The sequence below is a fragment of the Pholis gunnellus genome, assembly GCF_910591455.1.
Source record: "Pholis gunnellus genome assembly, chromosome: 8".
In the NCBI taxonomy this organism is placed as follows: Eukaryota; Metazoa; Chordata; class Actinopteri; order Perciformes; family Pholidae; genus Pholis; species Pholis gunnellus.
Window position 1 is genome coordinate 5,335,682 of NC_136534.1, and position 19,144 is coordinate 5,354,825.

At 41.7% G+C, this 19,144-nt stretch overlaps 1 protein-coding gene across 1 annotated transcript in view; it reads right to left on the reverse strand.

Annotated features, from left to right (window-relative positions):
• Nucleotides 1–221: 221 nt before the first annotated feature.
• The window catches only part of LOC306699671 (IgGFc-binding protein-like), a 33,832-nt gene continuing 14,909 nt past the window's right edge, over nt 222–19,144 (reverse strand). Inside the window, exons 19-36 of the mRNA XM_079164368.1 lie at nt 18,889–19,083; nt 17,062–17,250; nt 16,376–16,815; nt 15,035–15,153; nt 14,103–14,299; nt 13,569–13,707; nt 12,422–12,604; nt 11,269–11,414; nt 9,899–10,245; nt 8,763–8,986; nt 6,326–6,470; nt 5,885–6,221; nt 5,051–5,167; nt 4,270–4,377; nt 3,226–3,421; nt 2,118–2,381; nt 1,886–2,028; nt 222–924 (exon numbers count right to left, since the gene is read on the reverse strand). Coding sequence (XP_079020494.1) covers nt 721–924; nt 1,886–2,028; nt 2,118–2,381; nt 3,226–3,421; nt 4,270–4,377; nt 5,051–5,167; nt 5,885–6,221; nt 6,326–6,470; nt 8,763–8,986; nt 9,899–10,245; nt 11,269–11,414; nt 12,422–12,604; nt 13,569–13,707; nt 14,103–14,299; nt 15,035–15,153; nt 16,376–16,815; nt 17,062–17,250; nt 18,889–19,083 — 3,693 coding nt within the window. The 3' untranslated portion in view covers nt 222–720. The remainder of the gene's footprint in view (nt 925–1,885; nt 2,029–2,117; nt 2,382–3,225; nt 3,422–4,269; nt 4,378–5,050; nt 5,168–5,884; nt 6,222–6,325; nt 6,471–8,762; nt 8,987–9,898; nt 10,246–11,268; nt 11,415–12,421; nt 12,605–13,568; nt 13,708–14,102; nt 14,300–15,034; nt 15,154–16,375; nt 16,816–17,061; nt 17,251–18,888; nt 19,084–19,144) is intronic.

The window sequence follows — 19,144 nt, forward strand, 5'->3', positions numbered from 1 at the left end:
ATATAGCAGTGGCAAGTACATTTCCCTCTAAAATGTAGTAAAGCACAAGTATAAAGTAGCGTGTAACTTGTAGTACTCAGGACCAGCACTGCAGGTGTCTTCATCATAACAGTGGACCTGCTCAGTGATCAGTATCAGCGTATCATGTTTAGAATAGTGTAGAAATGATGCAAGGTGATGGTCAATATGCATGTGGGTCAATCACAGACACAACAGACGGGGAAGTTGCTGACATGCGTTTAATGATCATTAGAAAATAATTGATTAGTAAAGACTGAAATGTACTGTATATGTGTTAGAAGTGACTTACAAACATTACATACTGTAATCATCCACAGTTACAACAATCACTGTTGCATACCGTACACCCCTATTCCTACATGAATGTTCAGTTGTTGTCAAAACTGTTTTAGGAACAATAATTTAAAAAGTGTTGGCCGATTATTTGATTGCACTTTAAAAAATAGGCTTTAGCAGGCAGTTATTTCATTTAGACTGCTTATTGAATTACTGCAGAAAACATGCTATATTGTGAGCCAGATATAAAATGGCCTATGAAGAATATAGATAGAAGAATTTTGCCAGAATAACTAGATTATCTGTAGCTTGTGTACCTGAATATAGCTGTTAGAATTATAAAGATAGCTTACAGTATAAACACAACATTGCTGGATATATTCTTAGATGAAGAGAAGATGAAGTTCTACGTTGGTTCCCGTTCTATCCTGCGGTGTAGCAACCCCTCACTCCCTTCTGCACTCCACAGCTTTTATTTCCATTGCAGGGTTTGGTCTTACAGACCACCATCCCACCGACGCAGATACACTGGTACTGGCAGTCAGAGTCAGCGTAGAACTTCTCACCAGACAAAATGTACTGACCGTTGAAGTTGCAGCCGCACTGAGCCAGTGGCACGCAGCGATCCTGGAAGGTCAAAGTTCAGTCAGTACACTGTCACTGTGTTACAAGGCCCTTCTGAATGCAACTATCGGGCAGCCTACATTGCCAGGCTTAGGTATTGGCAAATATAAAGTTAAACCCCAATTTCATTTTTGACCGCCGTGGAATATCAAAACCCAGACTTTAAATTTAAATGTAGTCACTGAATCTTTGTTGAAACAGTTTTGCATCTCTGTGCCAGGACCACAGTTTGCCAAATCTCATTATTTTAAGTCCACAGCTTTACCTGTACATTTATTTTACATGCTGTCCCAGCCGTCTCCCAAAAGACTTAACGTACTCAGTTCTCTATGTTGACCCTTATAGTAAGGGTGCAATATCCAAAACATGAGATGTAATTCAAAAAAGGATCCGGTATACATGGGATCAAACTAAAGCTATCTGAGGAATGGATATTGGAGAAACTATTCTGGGAGAAGTTTTGGAAGATACAACTTTGCGTATTCGCACCTCTTTTTCTGTATTGCACACGGTATAATTCGGTTCCAAATAGTACATTGGTTACATGACTCCAATGATAAATTAGCCAAGATATATCTTAATCTTGCCCCAAAACGTCCTAAATGTCAATGTTTCCCGGGTCATGTGTTTTGGTCGAGTCACTATCCACTTATGCACTTCTGTTATTAATTCACTGAAACATTGTAAACATGAGTTTATGGTCTCAATCTCTAGTTTCAAGTCTTCCTCAATACAGCATGATATTCATTGAGTAAATGATGGTCCATTTAGAGTCAAATAGACCATAAAGCAGGGTATGCTTTAGGGCAGGCTTACTGTGAATTTTAGCATTTTATCCACGAAACAGCAATCTGATTCAAGTCTTTTAAACTTTTTTTGCCAGAAGAGAACCTTGGTCTTTCCTTCTTTGATGAAAGTCGTGTGTCACTGTAATTGAAGAAGGCCGGGCAGTGTAGAGGATTACCTGACTCAGCAGGTAACCGGGGTTACACATGCAGCCCTCGCTGGGCGGGGCCTCACACTTGGCGGGTGGAGATCGAGAGATGCAGCTGACCGGACATCCAGTAGCCGCGACACTATACATACTTTCAGCTGGACACTGCACCCCTGTGACACACACACACACACAGAATAGCACTCAGATCACAAACACACAAATACAAGAACAGTCACATCATCTGTCACAGAGCGCTTACAGCAGAAGCGCTTCGTCCGCCATGACTTCACGGAGCCTCCGTTTCTCTGACACTCCCCCACGTAGTCACTGATGATGTTGCAGGCCGCATCCTGTTGGCCTTCATTAAGCACCATGTCATAGACGCAGTCGTCGTGGTACTGCTTGGAATCTACTCGGCCTACGCAGTCAGCCAAGGGTCCGTCCTTTGCTGTTATGACATCACAGACCGACGTGTAGGCGGGTGGTTTGAAGTTGGGGGGGAGCGGCTGAGCGCAGTCTTTACCTGGCAGCACAAAGGCATCAATAGAGACATGGTTACATGACATGTCACTCAAACAGCTGATATCATCTGCCATTGATGAAGTCCGTATGCAATGAATGGGGTCGGTGAGCACCAGCTGTAGCTATAGCTAAAATGGCTAATAATTGTGATTTGTTTATTTGCAGAATGCTTTTTTAACCTTATAACTGAATCCATTCATAGTGTGAACGGCAGTGCAGATCATTTGTGCACCCTTAGTGCCCCTCCAACCAGCTCCACCCGAGTAATATTGCCATCGTGACTTGATATGACACTGATGTGTAAAATTGGCATATATTTTCATGAAGAGGTGCATGTCTGTGAGTATGACGGGGTAAAGGGGGATATATTCTGTGTAAACAAAAGTTAATAAAAAAAGAAATGTGGGCATTCTCTGAGATTATAGTGGCAATTTTACAGGAAAAACTTGAATGAATTTGCAAGATTATAAATTCATATATTTATGATATATATATATATATATATTTATTCATATTTTTTAATATCTTCTGAAATACAGTCCATGGTTAATAGGAAAGTTCCTGAAAGATAAATATACACGTTTTCTTTCACGTTCTTTCATGAACATAAATAAATACCAATATTCCTCTACAACTTCTGTCTTTGACTAAACAAAGGTGTTTCTCTTTCATTTCAGCATCAGGTGTTTCAAAATTAACGAATTTAATCTCGGTAATTTCTCCAAATATGACCTCCTCCCCCAACTCCATAATAATTATTTTGTTTACCTACAATGGCCCTAAAAAAGGCATTAAAGATGCAGAGCACAATAGTGAAGATAAATAGCACAGCATCAGCTGCTTACAGTCACGGGAGCAGCCCTTCACGTCCGCCACCCACTGGCTCTGTCCAAACTCATTGGCGTTGGAAGCCAACTTCCCATTAGGCAACATTAGGTCATCAGCAGCGTCACCATTGAAGTTTCCACAAAGGCCGTAGGTTGCTTTTTGATAACTAGTCGCCAGGTCCACCCTCACTGCACTCGCAAAGTCAAAGGAGACCTTTAACAATGTGAATATAAAAGGAAAGTTAGATCAAAGTTCAAGCTGAGACATATTGGCAGGTAGCATTAAGAGTACCACTACACATCACTGAAACAGACAGTGGACCAACAGCAGTGAACTATGAATGCCGTTAAGGAGGTCTCTAACATTTTTCAAATTTTAATCTGGAGGGGAGTTAGACACTGTTCATTTGCATGTATTACACATTCTTAAAGATACAAAGCTGATTAAAAATCAACAAACTTTCCCTTTAAGCACCTAAATGAGCGATTTGAAAATATTAAAGAACTTATGTTAATGAGATTATATAAACACATCAGTGACGTGCGGTGAGGTTCGTGGCTGATGAGGCACTGACTCTTTCAGAGTCAGATTTACAGATATATGAACCCAATATAGAGTAGCTTAAACCACCATTCAATTGGCAACTTGCACATTGACTACTGGTTGTTTTTCATATATTCATATGTTTTTCCCACTTTAAAACGGTCCAATCAAATGCAAAGGATATGATGTAATTCCCTCTTGTGACTGAACACCACTCAAATACAGTGTTCACTGGGTCATAGGTCACAATACAGAAGCTAAAGACGCTCTAACATCCGTTTCACTCGGAATATAAGAGAACGTGCTACAATCCAAAATGTGTTCACAACTAAATTGTTCTTAATACTAGAAGTGTTGACCTACTGTTTTTACGCTACGCATGCAGCCGAGGTACTCACGGTACTTGTAACAATGCAATATGCTTTGATGGCCCTAATCACATTAAAGTTAAGACAAAGGTTCACTAAAAGGTTTGATAGATACTTTATAAATGGCGGTGTATGCTTTGGTGTTTATACCTTCAGAAAGTTGGTCTCAAGGATAGCCAGTCTGTGTCTCCTATAAACCTGGACCAAAAACTGATCGGATGAATTGGTGAAAGGTAGGTTGTCTTCAAGCCCGTTAACCTGCAGAAAATACACACACACACACACACACACACACACACACACACACACACACACACACACACACACACACACACACACACACACACACACTGGGTTATAGGTTGTATCTGTACTTCTGCTTCCCATGCTGGGGGCAATATTAGCTTAGTAAGTAACAGGAAATGTCAGTAGAGAAATGCCACAGATATGTTTCAGGTGATTTGGAAACATTGTCATCATGACATTGTTTGTCCAACAGAGGGCAGTACCAACTGTTTTTAAATATCCCTGTCAGTACCAGGCAGCAACCTCCAGGTCCAAAAAGTGAACAATAATGCAGTGCCTGAAACTTGCATTCTTTCTACTGGCCATCAGGGGGCGACTCCTCTTGTTGCAAAAAGAAGTCTGATTCTATAGAAGTCTATGAGAAAATGACCCTACTTCTCACTTGATTTATTACCTCGGTAAACATGAGGGAATTCAGCTGATCGGCCTTGTACGGCCATGTTTTTGCAGGTCACACATGCGCCGCATGATAGTTTATGTGGGCACACAGCGGCACAGACAGAAACGTCCCAACCACGCAGTTAAAACAAATCGCAAGAGTAACGTCAGGCAAAAATGTAAGCCATGTTTGATTCACACTGCACCCCTGAGAGAAGGTGTGTGTGTGTGTGTGTGTGTCCCTCACCAGCACTCTGCCTGGGTAGTCCACTGACAGCGTGTACGTGTTGCCATAGACATTAACAGTCACCACTTTAGCGTATGACACTCTCTTGTTGCCACGGTTGTTATTCTCCAGGATGACCTGCAATTCACCGAAAGAGGAGTAGAGAGGACAGATAGGAGGAAAACGAAACAAATCCAATGGAGGATTTAGTTAGGATATATGATGCAAATCTTTGTTCTTTTGACATCGATGTACAAGACAGGAGTCTTTTTATTTTCTCAGATCTTTAACGAAAGTAAAAGCAGAAATGTTATTTAACCCATTTAAAAATACTACGTTACAAGGAAAATTCCTACATGTAAAATATCACTAAAAAGTACAAAAGCATCATCATAAAAATGTACTTTAAAGTGTGTCAGTGATATGCCAGTTATTGAAGAAAGAAATCTTATCTTGAAGAATCTCTTTTAAATCCCTTTATAAAACACATTTTTATAGACTGGCTTTTATGTGGTGTCATCGCTTTTCTGTTTTATTTGTATTTGTTGATTTTACTAAATTATTTTACTAAATTATTATTATTATTATTTATTGTATTTATTTCTCAGTTGATTTGTATCGTATCGACTGTCTCACTGAGCTTTCTGTTATTGTTATTATTGCCTTGCTTTTGCTGCTTTGTCTGTCAAAGTGCTATATAAATAATTTATTATTATTGTTATTTTCCCAAACCAAACTCCTGTTTCCATGTTGATTTCAATTTGCACAATCTATTGTGTACATGTAAAGAAGCGGCCCAGTGGACGTGTGGTGGAGAACTTCATGGTGCACTGTACTGTTTGGTGCTCAGCTCACCTCAAAGTGCGTCAGACCCTTGGTGTCTGCACGCACACTGGCCAGCCTGTAGACACAGTTGCCCTGGAAGTCGAACTTGCGTCCATCGAAGGAGGAGAAGTGCGGATCTCCGTGTGCACTGCAAGTCTTAAAGCTGACTGGGTAGCAGTCTTGGACCCCGTTCACAACGCCGCACTTCTCTCCGGTTCGACAGCCGGTCCGCTCGCATTTCACCTTTTGTGTCGCTGCGTCACACACACATTTCTCCTCACACAACGAGTCGGCCCAGAACGTTGCACCCGGTTCGTGGTAACGGCCGTCGTGGCTACAGCCGCAACCCGTCTCCCTGATAACACACCTGACAGAAGCAAAGACACCCGGAACAAAAGGATGTCAATCTGAGCGCAGGGACGAGGTCAGTACGGAAGACATTAGTCAGGAACGGGGGGACATTATACTCACTTTTCACCACTCTGCACATATCCCGGGTCACAGAAACAGCCTTCCACACAACCCTTAGAGCAAACGTCCGGCGTGTCAGCACCACAGCTGGGGGGACACGCCGAGCCGCACAGCTTGTATTGGCTGTGGGCTGGACACGCAACAGCTGGAGGCACAACAACAAGAGTTTAGGAGATGGACGGACAGAGAGAAGGAGCGCGGGGCTATCCCCACACGGGGACCTCTCGAGCCGAAGCACATTCAAAACACCATTTAAAACTATTCTATCCAAGTTTTGACCTTTTTAGATTGTAGATTCATGCAGATTTATTTATGCCATGCATTAATCCAGAATCCTATTCATTTCTAAATATCTCAGCACCAAACCATTGGAAACCAATGGACAACCTGTAACGGATGCTCACGAATTAAAAAAAACAACCTCATCTGAAAAGGACCAGAGAACAGGATGGAAGGATGCAGAATCAGCTTGGATCCACTTGGGTATCAGTCATATTGCTATACAGACCTGCAGCTATACAATGGGGCCCTTAATACAACAATTTTATGAGACTGAATATAATTTGAACAAATCTTGACTTTTGTGCCGGGTCAACTGAAAGCACCTGTGAGGACCTCTAGTCCAGAGTTTTTCAACCTTTTCTGAGCTGCGGCACACTTTATACATTAATAAGATCCCGCAGCACACCAACAACCAAAGCGTTACAAAATGACACCTTTTAGCATATAATACAGCATATATGCCATGGTGTCAAACTCAATCTCAGAGAGGGCCAAAACTAAAAATTGGGACTACGTTGAGGGCCAAATAGAGTCACCATTTAATAAACAGGATAGAAGGGTTACTGGACAAAGTGCAAAAAGAATACATTTTAGGTAGGCTACATTATTTCGTGCATAGGTACCAGAGCCAGATGTTTGGCATATTTTATTTAATATCTGGGGTTAGGTTCTGTGGAAACCCTCAATGTGGAGTGAAGTTGTGCATCAGTGAGACAACTCCTGTGTGGATTTTTGTTCCTCTTCATCACAGAGAAAAGCTGCTCACACAGGTATGTGCTTCCAAACATGCAGAATATTTGAGCAGCATGTAGGCGGAGTTAAGTTATCGTTTCGGGGATGAAGCTTGGAAACTGTGCAGCGCCCACATAGTCACACTTTGCCTTGAGAGTGTCTTTACACTGGAGGTCTATCAGCTCCATTTGGATGTGCACAGGTGCTCTTTCCACTTCAACTGCAAAGCGATTGCTGAGCAGTTCAATTTTAAATTTCTGAGCTGCTAACTCCGTGTTAAGTGCGCCCAGTTATCAGCAAAATGCGCAGTCGGTAACACAGCGGTGGAGACTTTTACTGCATTACACCCGTCCCTGAAGCTGGAGGTTTAGCGCAGTGAGCTGCTTCGTTATGTTGCACAACAAGCCAGCTAACATCGCCACGTTTCGTCCCGGAGCTCTGTGGTGTGGCGGGCCAGTTATGATAAACAATGATATTTTCTGGCGGGCCGTGGTACCGAGGGCCGGATATATGCTGACAATTTAATGACAAGTCTCTCAATGCGTTGATCCTTACGAGGCTTTTCATCTGGGTTATTTTGTCCAGGGCCCAGTTCAGAGTCTGCATTTTTCCTTTTCAAATATTTCCCCGTCGCTGTTCGTCTTGTCACCACAACCTCTCCCGGCGGTTCATTTAATTCTACTGTCTTAAATTAACAAGGTCATTATTGCGCTACCTACTGCCACCCACTGGCATGGAAGAGTATTATTACTTAGCCAGCCACAATATTGCAGCTCAGACGCTCAACAATGGCAAAGTATTTGCAACAACTAAATAATATTTTTTTGGACTCACTAAGTGAAATTGGACATTTTCCCACGGCACACCTGGCGATCTCTCACGGCACACTGGTGTCCCGCGGCACAGCGGTTGAAAATCACTGCTCTAGTCAATAAAGATATATATATACAGGACTGTCTCAGAAAATTAGAATATTGTGATAATCCCCATACGTGTGATTTAGTTTACTGAACCAAGCTGAGTGTTTTTCAAGGCTCAGGAAACCCTTGCAGGTGTTTCGAGTTAATTAGACGATTCAAGTGATTAGTTGAATACCCTACTAGTATACTTTTTCATGATATTCTAATATTTAGAGATAGGATATTTGAGTTTTCTTAAGCTGTAAGCCATAATCAGCAATATTAAAAGAATAAAAGGCTTGCAATATTTCAGTTGATTTGTAATGAATCCAGAATGCATGACATTTTTGTTTTTTTAATTGCATTACACAAAATAAAGAACTTTATCACAATATTCTAATTTTCTGAGACAGTCCTGTATATATATATATATATATATATATATATAGTTTTAATTTATAACATTGAGGTGAGTGTCATGTTTCAGTCTACATACATGTATTGTGTGTATTGTGTAAACTCACGGCAGTTGCCCAGTTGTCTCCATGGCAACACAGACGCTCCAGCCTCCTGGCACTCTACCATGTAGCTGCTCAGGGCCTCACACAGTACTTCTTCCCGTCCGTCATTGATGCAGACGTCATACAAACAGTCTGACACAATCTCTGCTACAGGCACGCTACCATGGCACCCAGAGAAAGGCCCCTTCTTGTCGCTCAGGATCCCACAGTACTCTGGACCAGTGTACCTGAGGAGGAGCAAAGGGGTTTATCGTCAGCTCACTCATATGAAAGTACATGTGATAATTAGTGCATTTACTCAAGTTCTGTACTTAAGTACAATTTTGAGGTACATGTACTTGAGAATTTCCATTTTAATGCTACTGTAATCTTCTACTCCACTACATCCGTTATCCGTCTCATGTACTACTGTCAGGATATAGTGACGGTTAAAAACAATGTTTTAATAAAGTTACCAACTGTAGCTTTAATGTATCACTTATTAACATTCTGCATGACTTACTTTTATTACTTAAAGTATATTTTGATGCTAAAACGTATGTACTTTTACTTAAGTATTATTTGGAATGCAGGACTTTGACTGTGCTTTGGGTTTAGTGCTAATTATCAGATGTTAAGTGAAAGTAGCAGATAATCTTTTGTCGTAACCTAAACTTAAAAAATCTACACATAGCCCTTCATCATATATTCCCCAAAAATATTGTGTTATAATCAGTTTAACACAACAGGGACATCTATAAAAAGAATACTGGTTATTGAAAGGAGACATATGCTAATCTTCAGGTTCATACTTGTATGTTGGAGTTCTACTAGAGCATGTTTACATGCTTTAATGTTTAAAAAAACACCTTATTTTTCTCATTCCGTCTGTCTGAATATACCGGTATTCACCCTCTGTCTGAAAATCTCTGTTTTAGCGCCCGTCTCTTTAAGCCACCCTCCAAAAACACCAGTCTGCTCTCATTGGCACACTTTCTGAACACTGTCTGTGTACGTTTCTCTGTGAATTGAGTTTTTTGATACGTTCACAGTAAAAAGCAACCAGACCTTCTTTACAATCCAAAAAGACCTGGAAATCTCGTTTTCAACAAAATGAGACCTTTAAGTTACTGTAAAACTCAATGTTACTATAACATTACTTTATGCGGTCCTTCTCCGAGCACTGAGGACACACGTCTTTACAGTAATGGTAACAGAATGGGTCGTTGTCTTCGATGCTCCATGTCTCTGCCCAATGTGTCACGTTAACAGCTGGCCTGCCGTCAAGGGTTGTCTGGTCATCCTCCTTGTTGCCGTTGTAGTTGCCACAGAGCCCAGCGACATTACCATAGTAGCTGCTGCTGAGGGACACCATGACAAGTGTGGACCAATCAAAAGTAACTTCGACGCCAATATCACTCCGGAGTGTGCCTCTAATTCCAGATTCTGTTATGGAGATGCTGCCTTCTTCAAGAATGACAGGAAGCTCCGTCCTTATACCGTCCACCTGGAGAGAGAGGGAGAGACACGGTGGTGATGAAATCAAATGTTTATTGGATGATGATGATTTAGCACTGCTGCCCCCTACTAAAGGACTTTGAGCATGTACAAAATATTCTGCCATCCTTAAAAGTAAATGTCAATAAAACTAAAGTATTTCATTAATTGAAATATCATCAACAGCAAATTGGGAATTGGTTGCGAAAGAACTAAAATAAAAGTTAAAAGGGGCATTTTACTCCTCAAAGAGCTGGCTTAAAATATACTCAAGGCAGTTATTAAACCAATCGTATATAAGGTGGTGAAATATGGTATCCCATCAGACAAAGCACATTTTTTTATTTGGAAAAAACATCCAGTTGAAACTTTACATGTGAATATCTGCAAAATGATTTGTCCGTGCACAGACGGGCACAGAAAGAGCAGCCTGGCCACAGCAAGATAAAGCGTGCCTTGGGCTGCATTCATTTAAAATCCGGCACCTTCCCGCAGGTTTGTGAATCAATATGGATGTGTTTACTTCCTCATCAGAAAATAACGTTTTTATTCTTCTGATTTGCGGCTTTGTTCTCACGAATGCTGTCCCTCTCTCCATTCACTCTCTAGCTCACTCAACTACCTTTAACACTCTATCTCTCGATCTCCTTCACTCGTTTAGCTGGATAGGAGTGGAGAATTCTTAATGCTGTGTTAACAAACAGCCACCTACATGTTTTACTTTCCAAACATGCAACCCTTGTTCATCTCGAATTCACTAGCTGTCAACCCAACGTCACGCCTAACGTGAGTTGTTGTATTCCCAATGATTACAAGAAACTGTATTTTAGAAAGTACAATGCCATCATTACTTACTGCAATGATGGCTGGCACAACCAAAATAGGTTTAAAAAACATTTAATATGACAAATAATATAATAATATAATTGTGTCAATGAAAAAGATTAAATCCGATTGATTTCCAGTGTAACTAAGAATTGTGCATGAAAGGTTGGTGGTGTTGACACAGGCCATGTTTTGAAGTAAGACCCACCAATATGAAGCCTCTGTCGGTGTTTGGGAGGGTTATCTGGTGGCCCAACATCTCCACCATGGCTGAACGCACAAAGGAGCCTTCAGGGTTCCCACGGAGCTCATTCTTGGTGGTCACAGTTACTGATGGCAGGGTGGGGTCAAGACCTGAGAAAGTCAGAATAATTCATGTTAACGCTAGCAAGACAGCGTGTCAACTTTATAACAACTGCTTAATGTGAGATGCAGTCTTTTAGTTCACAAATGTTGGCTGGTTGATTGGAAATATTCATTACGCAACACTACATCAGCATCCCTTCCATCTTGACGTAAAGAAACTGCTACCTTAACAGATAAATGGGCATTTCTGTAACAGGAAATCAAATGGTGCTCGTGCAATTCCTGTTTCCAGCGAATGCGTCATATAAATCTCTGCTATAACAAATAACGGTCGCTGAAACTATACTTCTAACGTTGGGTTTTCTTTGACCAATCTAAAAAAATCAACAATCTTTTAAGTAGCCTCCTAGTTAACAAAAAGTGTAAAAGTTAATTATTCATGTGTTTGTGTGTGTGTGTAGTAGCCCATTCAAGGGAACACAATGGGGCGATAATAAAATCAAGCAATGATACATGTTAATTTTGTCGTAATTTGAATGCAAAAACGCCCGTGAAATTACGCATAGCTGCTGCACTGGGCTGCAGGTTGGGGTGTCACTTTATACGTGTATTGACGATAACCGGGACATTTAAAGCTACTACGGGGAACTTTCTTTTCGTGTTGATTTTGGCGGTCCCTGCGGACAAAAGGGGTAGTGTCTCAAAGCGCCAGAGTCCCTTTAGAAAACCTCTCATTTCTCAGTGGATCCAAGAGGTGACGTCAACGTCGAAGCTAAAAAGGATCAAGTGTGTGACCTGGTCTCTGTTTGTTTGTAATGATGAGGCCCTTTCATTTCCTTTAAATGAATAAGTTGCAAATCACGTACATACTGTATATACTGAGGTTCTGGAATACAATGTATTGAGATATGTCTGGCAACTCCCTCCTCGCAAGACGCGCTGCATTATTTTGAACACAGAGTTGTATTTCATTGTTACTTAAGAAAACTATTGTGCTGCGTGAACCCCGAGTAGAGCAAACAAATAGATATCTCCGTGTTAAGGTAACTGCGAACCTGTGGTGTTGACGAGGACGTAGGTGCAGGTTCCCTGGAACGAGTAGTTCAAGTCGTCAAACGATTTGAAGTGCGGGTCGCCGAAACTCCAGCATGAGGCCTTGGAAACAGGAACACACACTCCTTGGCCCTCTGTCACCTCACAGCGCTCCTTCACCCTGCACTTAACTTCCGCACAAGGGTCTGGAACACATACAGTATCAGCATTAATCAATTATTATTATGAGTCTAAAAATGTATAACTCAAGTTGAGAGAAATATTGGTTTTACATTTTAACATACATGGGTGAACAAAACAAAAGGGTCTTGGCTCTTGGAAGATGTTTAAAAAACAACAACACGTTTTTGTCTCTGGAGAATCTAAAAGTTTGCACTGTTATCTCCATTTGAATGACTCATCAAATGTTGTCCCTCTCAACGACAGCAGGCTTTTCACCCTGCTTTTGTTCCAATTGAAATATGTGAGGATCGCACTACTTCCCACAGTGGCATTGAACATTCCCATGGAACATAAATTGCTAAAGCAGAACAGTTGCAAATGAAAGTAGGTGGCTGGGTAGGTCGTGGATTTTTATCTTAAAGAGTAACTTAAATTGACAGTTGGCCCCAGAATCAAAACTACATATTTTTCCTCTTACCTGTAGTGCTATTTATCAATCTAGATTCTAGATTGTTTTGGTGTGAGTTGACTAGTTTTGGAGAATGTCTGCTTTCTCTCCGGTGTAATGGGGCGATGTGGCACTCGGCTTGTGGTGTTCAAAGCACCCAAAAAGTACAATGGAAAAACTCAACAGCAATGTCTCTTTCCAGAAATAATGACTGTGAGTAACCTGGTCATGATTTCTGGAAAGATCATTTATCTTGGCTTGTGGTGAGCATTACAAGCCAAAAGAATGAATCCATTATATTGGAGAGGGGGCAGACATCTCTTCTGCAGTTAACTCCAACACTCTGCAACTCACACCAAAACAATCTAGATTGATAAATAGCGCTATACTTAGAGGAAAGCCACAGATTTCCGATTTTTCATGTGTTTCTTTTTGTCAGAGCATTGATTGAATATTGATTGCTGTCGGACAAAATAGTTTTTGAAGACGACTGCCAACCCCAGCTTTAAAAGATCACAGTCACTCAGCAAGTATTTGACCTGTAGAGTAGCAGCCAACGGTTCCATCCCTGTTGCGACACTCCTCGGCCTCCTGGCAGCTTGTGGAGCTGCAGTTGAATTGTCCAGAGTGGCAGGCACAGCGCTTTGAACAGTCCTCCAGTAATACTGATTTACTCGTCTGAAAAGAGTCACTTATGCATTAGATAGAATAAATGGCCACTGGTATGCTAGAAGATCTTATTAAGATAAACGTGCAGATCAATATTAACCCGGGATCATTGGACCTTGTTTTTCTGTAGTAGTGGTACTTGCTTTCATAACGCAGTACCTACCCTGTTCACCTCACCTCATGTCACTGACACATGGTAATAATGGTGAGCTGTGTAGAACATTTCATTTGAAATATTCATTTTAATCACCCAAATATTTGACCCACACCCAGCTATGTGGTGGAATCACTGAATTCAGGAGCACTGTTGGCCAGGACTGACAACAGACTAGATATTAGTGAGCTACTATATTGTGCTGAAGAAGCGTTACGATGAAGAAGCTGACGTGGACAACGGTGATTACCCCGTAATAACGTCCATCCACCACGCAGCCACATTCCTCTACTGGAACACAGCGGACTCCATCGGACATGAGGTCGCCGTCACACTGGCAGCCCTCCTGGCACACTGGGCAGGGCCCGGACTCCTGCAGAGAGAAGCAGGTGGAGGAGCAGGAAGAGGTGCACAGCTCATAGTGACTTCCTGCTGGACACTTCACAGCTGCAAGAAGAAGAAAAAAACAAGGTCCAGAGGCTCAGTATTGAGGAGGTTTATTAGGATTTCTGTTGCCTAAAATTCATAAATTGTAGCAGAGTTCTGGTTTTGAATAATCCGCAAGTTGAAGGTTGTAATTTGGCACATTTAGTCATGTGCCATTGTATTAGTAGATATGATAAGTATTAGATTAGCAGATGCAACGCGTCACAGGCTGCAGCAAGCCAGCCTCCCACATTTTCCGGTGCTTTCAACGCCATCCAGCCCCGCCCCTTCTGATGGGAAAGTTTCTCGCGATTCAACTGCTCCCTGACACTGCTTACTGGACCACGGACTACCTCACTGGCCGGCCACAGTATGTCGGAGAGCATGGCTGTGCCTCCAAGGTGGTGATAAGCAACATCGGAGCACCTCAAGGAACTGTACTGGCCCCTCTCCTCTTCACAATCTACACTTCAGACTTCCACTTTAAAAATAATCTAGTAGTACTCCTTAAACGAGGGTTTATGTATTAAAGACACTGAGAGTGACAAGAAGAAGACAGAAAACACAACATTTAAAAAAAGACAAGATAACAAATTAACAAAAGAAAACACATTCCACAAAGTATTTCATCCAATGTTGTTGTACTTTGCATCTCATGTCCACCGTGCAATGCAGCATGGGAGAATAAACACATGCAAACAATAAGATAAGTCACATTTAGGAACAGCGAGCATCAGCCAATCAGATCAGACTTACGGCAGAAAGTGTCGCTCCTCCATTTGCTTATCTTGGAGCCAGCAAGTTGACAAGCTGTAACATAATTCTGGATGTGACGACACAGGATGTCCGCGCCCCCTTTGTCTGTGGACATCTCCCTGGAAACAAACTTTCATTTAATTACAGGAAACACCAGAAACGGTCGTATCAGAAAAATCTTTTTTTGGTGATAATTCTGATTTTGGATCTAATTTTTGCAGTTTTGTCTCCCATTTCTATCATAATAATAACCCTAACCGCTACAATTCTTGGAGGGGTCAAGAAACAAAGTCAAAAGTCATATGATCAGACAGCAAATAGCTTATCCAGAATAACTAAACCACTTTGATAGCAAGTAAAAGTGAAAGTCAGTGCGCCTGAAATGTTGTTAATAATCCCATGTAGGAAAACAGTGTGGTACAGAAATGTATGGAATTGTTTAGTATTCAATAATTCTCGGTGGCCTGGCCCACTGATTGGCCCAGAGTGTCAGGCCGGTGTTAAGAATGCAATATGAAATCTGCAAATATAAGCAACAACAACACTGGGGATGCTACAGTGAGATTACTGGTTTTTACGTTCCTGCCGTGAAAAAGGGCTAAAGGAGTGTTTAGAGTCTTGGAACTAGAAACAAAGACATCATGCTGAGTCACAGTAACGTCAAGCTGGAAACACAGTTGAGGCTTTTACACATCGGGGGCGAGGCAAAGAAACAACACAAAAATGCAAAATACTTTCCTGCAAATACTTTGCATTAAAACTATTCATACCAGCAGCGATGCAAATTCAATTTTCATTTCTTGCAGGCAAAGGACCAACTACCAGGGTCAGAGTAGCGTCTCGCAGTCTGTCTGAGCTAAATAGTTGTATAACCGGAGCTACTGTAAGCTATTTTGTTGAGTTTTCTTTTAGCGAAAAGCTCGGAGGGAATTTCAGTTCCCCCTGGGAAACAGCTGTATATGTTGAGGGCTTTTATTGTGAAAGGTATAGAAGGAGCTGGTCTGCGTTGCCTTTGTCAAGGTTGATAGGAGATATAAAGTTTACCGTCTTGGTTCGGACTACGGAGCCTCTGTGTTGTTGTACACTATAGTGTACGTTTTGGATGTGTCAGTACCACACAACGTGATTGGTTGATGCCTTTATTTGCGGCGGGAAAGCTCAGAAAAAAACCTTGCACTGGAAAAAATGGCCGCTTTTTCGCCGCGTAATATTCGTGTCCTGTGTGAAAAAACTAAAACTTATAGTGAAGGGAATTAATCGCATGAAAAAAATTCCCCTGGTGTGTAATGCCCTTTAATGTGTACAATGCAACACTTAGAGACATTAGAGATATTTCCTTGCCTGACACAAGCATTGTAGTCGGGAGTTGGCGTCACTGTTGAGTGGCAACCTGCAAATGGGCCCTGCTGGGCTTTGATGATGTCACAGGCCTTTTCAGCTTCTGGTTCCTTCTGTCCACCTGACCCAGGGCAGGAACTGGCACCACAGCCCGTGTCACAAGAAGTGTTGTCCTCCGTTACGACCCAGGCTGCTGATGTGTCTGTTGGCTTCTTGCCTGCTGTTAATGTCAGGTCGTCAGTCGGCTTACCGTTATAGTTGCCGCAGAGACCACGTGGCGAGCCGCTATAGGTGGACGGGATTTGTAGGAACACTCCCGCAACACTGTCGTAGGTCAGCTTCAGAGCAAAGTCAGTTTCAATGATGATGTTGATGCCATTTTGATATGCTCGCACTTGTCCGTCAGCCAGTGACACAGGAAGGGAGACTCTGATGTCATCGACCTGAGACATAGATGGGTACAAATTATTTCATCACATTAGCTCTGTCCCACCTCAGTAGATGCTGCATCATTAGAAAGATCTACATTTCAACCAAATGGACTAAAAAATGAATAAGACGTAGCTATTTTTCCTTTATGGCCAGAACATTATGTTGACAAAGTTACCAGATGAGGTTTAATGTTATCAGACAAATGTAGTACCATGGCATATTGCTGGACAGTGTGATCTAATACTGGTCAGTCATACCTTGATTTCCCAAACAACCCCGGTCTCCATAGTGATTTTCATGTCGTAAACCTTGAGCTCCACACTGCGAGAGACTTTGCCATCCTTACTGGTTTGCTGCCGTACAAACACAGAGAAGGCGTCCATCCCTCCTTCCTGCTCTTGCACTTCTGCCAATTTGAACAAACAGTTTCCCCACAGAGGATAAGCCTAGAGGATGAAACAGAAGATATTCAAGGTTACGTCAGAACTTGCACAGTGATTGTCGACATGAGAGGAGCGGTGAGAGTGAATCAGAAAGGTAAAGTTTAGGGTCAGACAGCGAAACAGTGAGCTGAAAGTCAGTAGAATGGAGAGAGGTCAACAGGAAGTTCAAAACCCATATGTCAAGGAACTCTTCCTATTGCTAAACATAAGTTAGCTGGGCATTACATATCAGTGAAGCACATGTTGCGTCAAAACTTTTCTTCTTTAAGTCGTTGAAGTACAATTGGACATGTCTCTGTGTCCTTCTGCTCAACTGGAAAGGTTGGAGCATGAAACGTTGTAGGGTCAAGATTGACCCCAAGTCTTACCTGACTCTGTCCAGACACATGGTATATTGAGAGTTCAACCATTAAGTGACCTATAGTTCCTGAGAGCAGTCTCTGGACATAGATTATTAGTTCAGATTGTGTTATTGACATTTCCGTTTTATAATCTGTCTGTGGATGTTCGCGACACCTTTCACATTGGCATTTGATACATTGTTGTAAAAACTTTGACATACGTATGACTCCAGTTATGGGGGTTGCCACTTGGTTGAAATCTAACACTCTAATGACGCAACGTATCTTCGTACGACTATTAAAAAGTTGTGGTTTAGGGAAAGATTGTGGTTTGTGTTTGAATAAGTATGTTTGTTATGTAAAATAAGTAAGTTTGTTTCATAACTTATGTAGGAGGCGTTAGTTACGTCTTTAAGTTGCTTAACAAAAGTAGGGTAAAATAAGTCATCGTGGACTTGGTTTCACATGGGACACTATCAGCGGTCTCATTGGTGAACGTCCTGAGATTGTTTGACCTGCCCATCCCCCCCAATCTCCCCCATCTGCGGACTTTGTCACTCTTTATTCTTCTGCAGCTCTGCACATCCTTGCTCATGTTTACATGGTTTATGTATGATTTACAGTGCATTACTTTTTGTAAGTTTAAGTACGAACAGTGAACGAGAGCAGCCTGAATACCGATATATATATATCTGCAATAAGCTTATATCAGCTGATATATTCCGATTTTTTTTGAAACAAAATTTCCCGTATGTGTTTTACATTACATTACAGTCAATTAGCTGACGCTTTTATCCAAAGCGACTTACATTTCAGATGCTACGATACCGTAGGCCCAGCTACGGGAGCACATTTTGGAGTTAAGTGTCTTGCACAAGGACACATCGACATGCAACCGGTGGTGCCGGAGCTTGAACCACCAACCCTCTGATTGAAAGACGGCCCTGCTCTACATTCAGCCACAGTTGCACCAAATTTTAAGGTGATGTGGTACACCTTTCTTGTAAAACAACCAAAGGAAGTGTCGAAGACAAAACCATGACTCGCCACTGTTAGATTTGGACATATTTTTAAACATTGCATCGACGAAAAGAGTCGTCATGACATCTCTGACCAACTGTGATGATGGAGGAACGACATTAAACGTGTACTTTAGTTTTTGTCATTATTTAAATAGAAAATAATGATAATTAAAAATATAAAAAGTTTTCTCTATAAAATCATCTATTTCAACAATCAAATATTTTTTGAAAAAGATCAAATAGATTAGACACGTTGTGTAAGTGTAAATGTTGTTTACCTGTCCGTCAAAGGACCTGATGATCCTGACCCCGCTCACAGAGCAGGAACCAATGCTCCTGGGTGAACAGGAGGCCGCGCCCCCTTTCACAACACACATCTCATTGGCCGAACAGCGGAATTTCGTATCACACTGTACTTGTCCACCGTCTGAACACGCGCAACGGGAATCACATGACACTCCAGGATAGAACACCTGAGAAAAAGAGCAGAGAGCCGACCAGACATATCAGCGGTAGTAACAGTGGTGGCAGAAG